Genomic DNA, 11,807 nt, shown 5'->3' on the forward strand with positions numbered 1-11,807 from the left:
GTCGAAGTTGCGGGGATGTAATTCATCGTAGATCATCCTGTCGCAACCTGCGAAACCTAGCGACTTGCAGTACCATGTTCCAAGCTTCCAATCGTGATCCTTTATTCGTCGCCTAGGTCTTTGCCGATTATATCGAGTCGCATTATCTCTTATAGGGTAAATGATGTATCTTGGACAAGCGCAGGACATTCATTAGAAAATATATCGAGATTGAATAGTACAAAACAATTGAAAACCACTAGGTTCATCCAAATACATAACCTCCTGATTAGTCTTGTGTCTCCATTGCCCAATTTTTGAGTAAATTACGTTTACTAGGTGTAAACTGTGATATACTGCGAACTGAAATATTTTCTTTTTGGACATCAAATATATAATTTCGACATGGAAAATGCATATATTTTGGACAGAGTCATTTTCTCCTAATTTAAAAATGGCCACCTACAGATCTCAATGGTATGACTTACCTACACGTATCCACATTCATTTAAATGCATTTATTTGCTTAACTGACATAGATTAAACCAGAAATTAACATTTTTTCGCAATCTTATCGATATCATTGAAAACAGCCTGAAAGTTGGCAATTATTGGTTCATCCATGTACTGTACATGGGGTGACCAATAAATGTCTGATGCATAAACACATAATTTCATTTTGGTCACTCCTTTTTCATCCATCTCAAGTTCATGTTAAGCGATTGGAATATGTTAGTATCTCAATTACAATCAAACTTTGGCCGCAAGACCTCAAGATTGCCGTTTGAACCAATTTAAACGTGTTTCAGGTGCATGTTACGAAGAGTCCTATAATGCATGTTCTCCTGCATACTGGCGTCCAGCAGGCACTTTGGTAGAAAGCTTTACATTTTAGGTAATTTTAAAGATAAATAATAGTTGATTTGTGAATTCTCATTAGGAGCCGCTAGAGTTGAGGTAAAAGTATGCAATGATCATACTTTCGATAAAAATTTTCTTACACATTATCTAAAATTGATCGAAGAAGCTCAGGTTTGTCCAAAATATGTACATGTCCAAAATATATCATTTACCCTATTGTTCGTAATTATTGGTTTTCCAGGCGACTTATTGGGCCTGCGCAAACCTCCTGTCTCGCCGGAGGGCCGTCGTGTCAGGGCTGTTTAGCGTCCCACCAGGACTTGGGCTTGTGCGCTTTGACCGCACACGATCGCTTTGGCGGAGCCTACTTGCGGAAACGTCAAACATCACCAGTGCGGAATACAGCAACCAAATTGATAGCCGAAAACAGTAACTGGTACGAAAAATAGTGACTAAACTAAAATGACAGTGCAGTGCGGATGCCCGGTAATGATGCTCTAAACAGAGCGATCGGCCGGTCGTCGAAATTTAGTTTTCCTTTGTGCGTGTTGTGTCTTGAACTACAACCTGCACATTGCGGTTAACGAACGAATGTCTATACACTACCCTCACGGTTATGGAACGCTCAACGACTTTTTCAGTACAGTATCCCCCCGCTGATCCGACAATCGGGGTGTCTCTCGTTAATCCGACTGTCTAATCCATACAAATGAACCAAAACGAAATCACAGCACAACTGACAGCATAATGTGTTTAAATGGGTGTTGATAGTTTTTAATCCGGAAAATTCCGAATTAGTGAGATCCGGACTAACGAGTCGTCGGACTAGCGAGGTCCGGATAAGCGGGGGGATACTGTATTGCCTGATTTTTTCAAAATTGCACGCGGCGAACCCTTCATGAAAGGTACCGCCGCGCTTTCTGCACCCCGTTTACTTGATTCTTATGGGTGAATATCATTGCAGTGTATCGTTTGGCGCGGCCGTACCTTTCGACAGTCATTCGCCGCGTGAAGTTTTGTGCAAGTACCCATTTGGGAACACTACAAACGCCGCGCAGTGTATCATATCCAGAAAATCTGACAATATTCAATTACTTCTAACACGCCACAAAATCGATCAATTGTAGATATTAATACATGAAAACTATTGTTAGGATCTAATCTTTCGGTCCGCTATGTGATATTCCATCTAAAATAGGTTTGATTACACAAAAATTACTCAACTTCAAATCGATTGCAAATAACCATATCATGGAACACTTCGAGTTCAAGATGGCGGGGAATGTAAACAATGCCGTTTTAATGCAAATATTGCTTTTCTCACTGAAGAATAGACTACCGTGCAAATTTGTTGAAGCACCAAAACAAATCTTGCTTAACTTTTCAAAAGGACCTAAGTAACATTTTTTCATGAATTAATTTGAATACTGCAATCAATAGCTTTCATGTTGTTCTGTTGATTGCGCTATTCAAATTAATTCATGAAAAAAATGTTACTTAGGTCCTTTTGAAAAGTTAAGCGAGAAATGCTCACACGTCCAATTGTATAGAAATTAGCGAAAGCACAATCCAAAACATCATTCTTGCACCTTTTTTCACATCCCAAAAAGCTCTTTCTTGCAGTAGAGACGTCATCCATATATGGAGAAACTGGTGGGAACATATTTTGGTGGGACAATATTTTTTGCTTGGGAGTCGAACACGGCGCAAAATTCGCAATATTAGCCACAAATTCATTCATACCGCCAATGTTATTGCTGCAATATAACACTAACCTACAATTATTGCTTACGATTGGGAATTCGATACAATGATTGAGAAGCGATTTGCAAATAACAATACAGGAAATACTAAACTATTCCATAACTGTGGGAAAATTTTGCCTTGGGCACAATATGGAACACTGATCAATTCAACTGTTTTCGAATAAATCAAATTTAGAGCATTTTGAGCATGTAAAGCAGTCAAAATCATGATGGATTGCTAGGTAGATATCTAATATTGCTGATAGAAAATCATTTTCTATTGGAAACAGTGAATTTGATTGTGAAATTATTATTTTTTGGAAAAAGTGTTCCATAATTGTGGGGGAGTGTATTCGTTGTACTACCCGCTGATCTGACAAATGTGTTAGGGTCTCGCCGACATTTCTCACCAACACGAACGCAGGTTCGTGGTTGCAAACAATCCCATTTGATTTTGCCGTGACAGCTGCTCGTGGTTGCAAACAAACCGAGTAAAAGTGTGAGTGAAACGTGCGTGTACGTACACGATCGCTGAAAGCCTAATGGCCGGACTAACTATCGAGGTTTCTCTCCGACTGTCAAATCCATACAAATGAACCAAAACAAAATCACAGCACAAATTTGAAAACTGACAGCATAATGTGTTTAAATGGGTGTTGATACTTTTTAATCCGGAAAATTCCGAATTAGCGAGATCCGGACTAACGAGTCGTTGGACTAGCGAGGTCCGGATAAGCGGGGGGATACTGTACGTGCACGTTTCTGTGGAATGTTCAGTGTTTATTTTAATTTTTCACTATTCACATCTCAGTCTGCCGATAAAGTAGAACAATGCATTAATTATTGAGAGAGGAGGGCCAGCCCTGGAAATCATCTGTCACATTGATGTTGAAGCAAACGGAAAGAAAACAGAAAAAGTGTGTTGGTGACTGAATTGTTCTGATTGCATTTTTCAGGAAAAACCACGATTTTGAACATTATTTTCCTCGGAAACCTGCAAAAAATATCGCTATCAGTGTAAGTACAACCTTTATTATTACAAAATTCAGTGGCATTGCGTTTTTCGGGTATAAATGCGATAGTTCTTCTGTTTCCGTTAATGATGTAACTCCAGTCATAAAAATCGGTGGATAGCAAAAACAGCAACAGCACATTCCGGTCATCGAATGAAAACTAATTCCGGTCCGCCTGTTTCAGATTTGCCACACGGCGGCGTCAGAAGCCCAACAAATTAGATCCAAACATACAAATGGACAGCAGAAAGCCAATTGTGCTGGTCGTATCGACCGATGCAAACGTAGAACCGGAATCGCTAATAGCCAAAGTGCGTAAGATTCCGACCGAAGAGAGTCAGCAGGTACTGTCGGAAGGCCGTATTGGCTATCGGTATCACATCCGGACTAAGTACTATGAAACAGATGTTGTTCTATGTCCTTGGAAAAGTACAGAAGACCTGTGTGACCTGCCGGAGGCAATTTTGACACAGATGGACGGAATACTGATTTATTTCGATGCTCGGGATCGAACATTTCTGGACAAATTGCCAGACTATGGCTGTTTTGTGACCGACACGGGAATTGAGTTTGGGATTTTACTGTGCTCGGAACTGCAGGAGGAAAGTGATAAGGGGATTACTTATCAGGAGGCAAAGAAGTATTTGGACGTGATTGAACTAGAACCAAGTGCAGAGACCGAGGACGGAGAAGCGGCCGGGGTGGATGAGTTAGTGCAAGCGATGCACAACTTCATCTGGTCCAATGTGGACATGAGCAAAAAGAGCGCTGGGGCGGAAACTAGCGGCGATGGACAGGGAGGCAACGTAGAGGAGTCGGCAGCAGCGGAGGATGAGTTGCGGATCGAGGAGGAATTGGCCGGTTTTGAAAAGTTGCTGACTCAGGTGATGCAGTTTCGTCCGAATACGAACTCATGGACTAGGAATGAAAGGTTGGCGTATGCACAGGAGTTTGCAGAGATTTTCGATGACTTGATAGGAGATGAGGATTGAGTTGATTGGAGGAACGATAGAACTTTTATATTGCTCTTAACCAAGCGATTCCGCGGAAATTATTCCATTTGCCTGATTAGTGCAGCGTCAGTAGAATCATATTTTATCTTATTTATTTGAACACGAGTATCAAAACTACATTTGGCGCTGTATATTGAAAGGCAAATAAATTTATTATATTTATAACGTTAATTTTAGTATACATTATGTAACTTATATTTTATATTGATGATTAAAGATAGAAAGTTGAATAAATTAAAATATTTTATTTATTTGTGAATAATGTGATAGTTTTTATCCAACAAGACAACGATTTTTGACAGAAGGCTTGAACCGGAGCAAATGAAGCATTTATTTGAGAATCTTCATAAGTCTTCCGTTGGCTTTATACGGCCATGAGACATGGACGTTAAAGGAGGCTGATCGGAGAGCTTTCGGAGTGTTTGAGCGTAAGGTGCTGCGGACAATACTCGGCGGTAAACAGGATAACGGTATCTGGCGGCGTCGCATGAATCACGAATTGTACCAGGTGTATAAAGGGCTGGATATTATTAAGCTTATACAACACGGCAGACTACGGTGGGCTGGTCACGTTGTTCGTATGCCGGAAGAACGTCAAGCGAAGATAATATTTAGTAGAGAACCCGGAAAAGGCCGCAGGCTTCGTGGAAGGCCGCGTACACGATGGCTTTTTGCAGTTGAAGAGGACCTGAGGGCGCTCAATGTTCAGGGCGACTGGAAGCGATTGGCCCAGGATCGAGTCCAGTGGAGAAGAATACTCCATTCGGCGTAGGTTCAACGAAAACACCTAAACTGCAACTCATGAATGTATATGATTCTGACCTTCAATAAGCAAATGGCGATTTATTCGCATGTTATGTCCCATGATTGCTGAGATTTTTATCTATACGGGACAGTTATGCGTACAGCAAAAGTGTAGAGATTACAGAACAACCAGTCATTCTCCGAATTCCTCAGTTGATGCCGATCTCGATGATCATTGATGTGTGTTTGTGTGCCTCATATATAAATATGAATCATCGAGATCTCATGCGTGAGCTATCCTGATTACGATCCTTTGTTTTCTAGCTTTATTAACGTGATTTAAAAGATTCTTCAGGGAACGTATCGCGCTTGAGTTTTTCGTATAACATTGCATCGTTTTAAGATTTTTTAAATTTTTATAAAGGGATGAGAAATGACATTTTGGTGTCATGTGACTAAATCGCTAATATTTTTAAAAAGTTATTTAGTCGTTGCTCTAAATCTTAAATCGGCGGCATTAAAGGACTAATGTGTGTCAAATGACATTGATGTGATGATTTTCAAGTCATTTTGCTTACATGTTCCACGTTTTGTAGGTGATTGCAATTTTAAACCGAACTTTAAACTAATCATAAAATGCGGTTTAAAAAAAAATCACGAATTGTAATTTCTTGAAACTAATATTTTTTAGAATAGAATAGCGCTCCCATGAAATCGAAATGACATTTCAAGAACGGGTCAGTATATCCGGATGGCACTAATGCTTGTCAGCTGATGCCTAATTCCTTTTTATTTTTTGCCTTCCTTCATTTATCTTTTGTTATTGAACCCAAGGCTGGTCTATCACATGATTCCTCATTACTTTTTACCTCTATTTTAATACCGTTTCTTTTTTATTCAACAATATTTTCAATTTTCTCTACTTGCAGCATGATATTCAATCGCCTCACACATTTCTTCGGCCATGGTACCGGACTTCGGTTTTACGCTACTGCGGAAAAGAGCGCTCTGGCTTCACTACGAAAGAAGACCGGCTACACATTTGCCAACTGTAAGAAAGCCCTCGAGATGCACAGCAATGACCTAGCCAAGGCAGAAAAGTGGCTCCAGGAACAGGCCCAAGCTATGGGATGGTCCAAAGCGACAAAACTGGAAGGTCGAAACACCACCCAAGGTTTGATTGGCATATTGGTGCGTAACAATATCGGTGCCATGGTGGAGGTGAACTGCGAAACAGACTTTGTCGCTAGGAACCAAAGCTTCCAGAAGTTCGTTCAGACCGCATCGGCTGCTTGCGTGCAATACATGAACCAGGTGGAGTCGGATGCTAATCTAACAAAGGTGGGGCTGAACAGTGAAGCTTTGAAGCAGATCAAACTTGAAGACGGTAAATCGCTGGGTGACCACTTGGCATTGATGATCGGAACCGTTGGTGAAAACGCGTCCCTCAACCGTGCCGTTTGCTATAAGGCCCCGGAAAGCATCAATCTGACCGGTTATGTTCATCCGGCACCAATCGACGAAGTGCCTTCGGACGTTCCACAATTTGGCAAGTATGGAAGCATTCTGGCGTTCAAGCAAACTAGTAGCGATTCAAACGTGGAAGTAGCCAAGAAGGTTTGTCAGCATGTAGTAGGAATGAAACCTGCTCGCATCGGTGATAAAACTCGAGATGAACCGGCCAAAGATAAGGACGACGAAACTTGCCTAATTTACCAGGAATATTTGGCGGATCCGAGCTACACAGTTGCAGAGGTGCTCGAAGTTAACCACGTGGAGGTGGTCGACTTCCAACGGTTCGAATGTGGAGAAAAGGCTAAAACAGAAGACGAGAACGTAAGGGCGGTGAATTGAGCGCTTCTATACTGCTATGTTTTTGACGTAAATTGTCTATCACTATTCCAAATATTTTCTCTATGTTAGTTGCCAAGCTCGGAATAATAATTTTCGTTGAACGGATGGACGTGTTTGCTGGGAATGTTTTGAAGTAATCCCTTACTTGGGTTCCAACAGGGCCTCTAGTAGAACGGCGGATATAGCATTCAAAATTGTGACGAGGAATATCATTTCGGTGATAGTGAATTTTGTCTTCGGGTAATCTGCACGATTTTTGAAAGACTGTAAATCCAATAGAAATCAATTGAGTGCAATCTATTAGAATTGAAAGAAAATGTAATATTACATGAACTAAAATGTACACCATTGTGATCATAACTTGGAGAACTAGTGATAATGTTATTAGGCCCAAAAGGACGTAAACTAGAATTGGATATGTTTCCTTATCTGCGCGTAAGACTAGACGCAGTTGTATCAAAGTGGTGGTAAGTAGTCCTGTATCGATGCTGAGTTTAGCGAAGTATTTGTGTTTTTGACGACAACATCCTGTCCGGTGCGCTATTTGTTCCGGACGTGGTTCATTCATTTCTCCGAGATTTTTCAATTGTTTGTAAATAAGTACATAAAACTATAATAGTAAATGCTTGCTTTGATGTAGGCAAAAATTAGATTCAAATTGTTCGGGTCCTTCATTTTAGGATTATGAATCTGAAACATGCATACCATAGATATAATAATTGTGCATACTGTCCTGTTGTGATACTGTTCTAGATGGTTCTAGGAGGTTCTAGGTAGGGTGACCATATGAAATTTTTCCAAAGGAGGACAATTTACTCAAATTGAGCGAAAAAGGAGGACTTTTGGTTGAATGTGATAATCACAATTTAAGGCTCAAATTACCGTCATCCAGTCCAGACGAGAAATACAGCCACGTGCTCGTACCAACCCCAGGAATGAAACCACCCACCGCCAGACCGCATCGTGCTTTCGTACTGTGCGGTTCTTTTCTCTCTTTGCTCTCTTTGTTTTTAATACTACCCGAAGCTATTTTAATTTCAACGGTGCTTCTTAGCGCTATTGGTACCCACTGATCCCGTTACGATCTTTGCAAGGACCCGTGCCTTCGTTTTACGTTGGACCCGTTTGCGGAAGTAAAATTCCGGCAAGCGGTGGTAATCCTGCAGGGACACCGTTCTGGGAAAAAACCTCTTAGAAGGTCACGTCTCCACGCTCAGCAATGAGCATTAATAAAAACAAGAGGAAGGGGGAGTCTCTGAATTCTCCAACTCCTTCAAAGAAACAAGGTTTCAAGACCGTCCTGCCCAAGCGCGGAAAAAATAGAAGGAAGCTGGAGACTTCAGACATTCCTTCTAAATCTAACGTTCACATTATTTCTTCTCCTATCGGACTGAGCAATCAGTTCGATTTGATTAATGACGAATTTGAGGAAATCGAATCTACCAGGTGATTCGATTCATGAGAAGAAACAACGGATTCCGCCAATTGTGGCTTTCGGAATGACATCTTGGGTCAAGGTTTCATTTCAGATTGCAAGGAAGGGTGACTTCCGCGTTTTGCCGGAATCCTTTGACGATCGCAAACGTCTTCTTCAGTATTTACCTAATTGAGAAGCGCCATAAATTCTTCACATATGACGACAAAACTGAGCAATCACTGGATAAATCACTGGATGAGATTAAAATTGAAATTTCGCAATTACTTGGATTTTCACCAGTCCAAGTAACTAAGATGAAAAAGAAGTCCCACTCTGGTACTTCCCAGAGGGGCATTTCTCAACAATTTTATTTAGTTCATTTTAACAAAAGTGAACGAAATAATATAAAAAGTTTGGAAAAGGCCTGTATTATGTCCCATGTCCATGTTACATGGGAACATTTCCGCAGGCCTGGAGGAAATTTCCAAAACCCCACCCAGTGCCGTAAGTGCCAAAAGTGGGGTCATGGAACCAAACATTGTCACATGGATGCTAAATGCATGATTTGTGGTGGAACGCATGTCCTGTGAGAGAAGATTCCAATAAATTTAAGCGCGCAAATTGTGGTAGGAATGATTGTACGACATTTCGCGGTAAAACATTCCGCGGTTAACCATTTCGCGGTGTTCCAGCTCGCGGTCTGCCACTTCGCGTTCAGATCATATCGCGGTATAACATTTCGCGGTTTATATTATTTGGCGGTATACCATTCCGCGGTCAATACCAATTCGCAGGTGTGTTCTTTAGTGTGTTCTTTAGCTTTGAGTTAATGCTTTAGTGTTAGCTTTAGTGTTAATGTGTTCTTTAGCTTTGAAAATAAGACTTCTGACTTCTGACACCAGACTTCTGGTGTAAGCTCAATGATTATTCGCTTTACAAACAAGTCTTGTTTAAATTTTAATCCCAACAAAAAAAATATGTAGATGCAAAACATATTGGCAAATGCGACTATGTAAAGAAGGCGAAACAACACACTTTGCCTTATACCGGGCAAATGCAAACATTTGAAGAAAGCAAAACAACACACTTTGCCTTATACTGGACAAATGCAAATATTTAAAGAATACGAAACATCACAATTTGCCTTATACCGAACATAATGCGAACATTTAAAGAAGGCAGTACATGATATTTCGCCTAATACCGGCTAACATTTAATGAAGATACATTTTGCCTTATGAATCATTTTTAGTCATTCCATCTTCTGAGTTCTACCAAAATAAATAGACAAACAGCGAGCTTTATCATTAGTGTATCTTGATGACAAAGTTCACACATCTAATCATCATATTGATATGTATGTTTTTTTGGAAATAGCATAAAATAGTTCGTAAAAGAAAAAAGAAAAATGAAAGGGAAACGCTTTAAAGAAACGGTCATATAAAGAAGAGGAAATTAAGAGTTGGTAGAAAAAAATGGCGAACTCTTAAAAATAAAAACAGGTAAAAAGATAAGCTAAGCTTGAATACCGCGAAACGGAGCTCCGCGAAATTGTAAACCGCGAAATTTTATATACCGCGAAATGGAATACCGCCAAATTGTATAAACCGCGAAACAGATTACCACCAAATGTTACAGACCGCGAAATGGTACACCGCGAAATGGTTTACCGCGGAATGTTTTACCGCGAAATGTCGGACAACCGGTAGGAATAACATGATTGATGCAATGTTCAAAGCAAATACCATACCTGAGGTTGTTCAGGTTGGTATAAAGTACACACAAAAAATTGTTATCGGACTCCGTTTTAATGGATCCAAATAATTGTGTGAAAGTTCTAAATTGGAATGCCCGCTCTCTAAAGGGTAAGGATAATGAATTACATATTCAACTTCCTTTCAGTTTATAATGTGCATATTGCCATTATAACTGAAACGTATTTAAAACCAGGACTCTCCATTAAAAGAGATCCAAATTATTTTATCTACAAAAATGATCGTCTTGACAGCGCCTGTGGTGGGGTCGCCATCGTCATTAATAGACGTATCAAACATAAATTATTTTCTTCGTTCGAAACCAAAGTTTTTAAAAACTTGGGAGTTTCTGTTGAAACAAGTTTTGGACAATTTTCCTTCATTGCAGCCTACTTGCCTTTTCAATGCAATGGGCAGCAAAAGAATTTGTTGAAAGCTGATCTTCAAATTCTAACTCGCAACAAATCTAAATTCTTCGTAATTGGTGACTTCAATGCCAAACACCGTTCATGGAATAATGCTCAAAGCAATTCCAACGGAAAAAAATTATTTGAAGATTGTTTTGCGGGATATTATACTATTCAATATCTCGATGGCCCAACATGTTTTTCATCCACTCGAAATCCTTCGACAATTGATTTGGTTTTAACGGATTCAAGTCAGCTGTGTGGCCAATTGGTAACTCATGCTGACTTTGACTCTGATCACCTTCCTGTGACGTTTGAAATCTCACAAGAAGCCATTTATAATCCAATCAGCTCTACTTTTAATTATCATAGAGCTGATTGGGATTTATATAAAACATATATCGATAGGAATTTTGATGTTGATATTCCTCTCGATACCAAAAGTGATATTGATAATGCTCTCGTATCTTTGACAAATTTAATTGTCGAAGCCAGAGGCTTTGCAATTCATAAATGTGAAATTAAATTCAACTCCTTTATTATTGACGACGATCTTCAGCTACGATCCGTCTTAACCTTTTCGATCTGACCTAGAAATCAAAATTAAAATAACCCGTGTAGGCTCATTTTTCGTTCGATTGCCATGAAATTTTCAGGGAAGAAGCGTCATCATGTCCATTTTTTTGGTACATGACCTAATTTGACCATGGTGCCAATCCGGCCGGATTTATTAAGGGGGGGTCCTGGGTCAGATGTCAAAAACGGGTCATTTTTTTAAAACCATTGATAAATGAACGAAAGTAACCAGAATGCAAACGTGAACAATCATCATTGACCAGCATCAGAAGTTAGTTTTGATACAATTGAACCACCAGAACATGGTTCCGGATGTTCCGGGAACCTGGTTCCCTGGGGTAGTGGACACTTTTCAAGTGGACATAACCCAGTCTTGCGACATATCAAACTTCATGGTTTTGGAAGACAAGCTCAATAGATGAGTTTTTGAGAAATTTTGGACAC

General features: G+C 40.0%; 1 protein-coding gene across 2 annotated transcripts; it reads left to right on the forward strand.

Annotated features, from left to right (window-relative positions):
* Window positions 1-3,454: 3,454 nt before the first annotated feature.
* On the forward strand, window positions 3,455-7,314 carry LOC134212951 (elongation factor Ts, mitochondrial). Of its 2 annotated transcripts, none has more exons than XM_062691333.1 (2): window positions 3,455-3,602; window positions 6,285-7,314. In XM_062691333.1, the coding sequence occupies exon 2, from the start codon at window positions 6,286-6,288 to the stop codon at window positions 7,207-7,209; it is 924 nt and encodes a 307-aa protein (XP_062547317.1). In that variant the 5' UTR covers window positions 3,455-3,602; window position 6,285; the 3' UTR covers window positions 7,210-7,314. The 2 variants fall into 2 exon arrangements, with proteins under 2 accessions (XP_062547317.1, XP_062547318.1); XM_062691334.1 differs by lacking the exon at window positions 6,285-7,314 and adding an exon at window positions 3,783-4,851.
* The last annotated feature ends 4,493 nt before the right edge of the window (window positions 7,315-11,807 follow it).

The sequence above is a fragment of the Armigeres subalbatus genome, chromosome 2 (genome assembly GCF_024139115.2).
Source record: "Armigeres subalbatus isolate Guangzhou_Male chromosome 2, GZ_Asu_2, whole genome shotgun sequence".
Lineage (NCBI taxonomy): Eukaryota > Metazoa > Arthropoda > Insecta > Diptera > Culicidae > Armigeres > Armigeres subalbatus.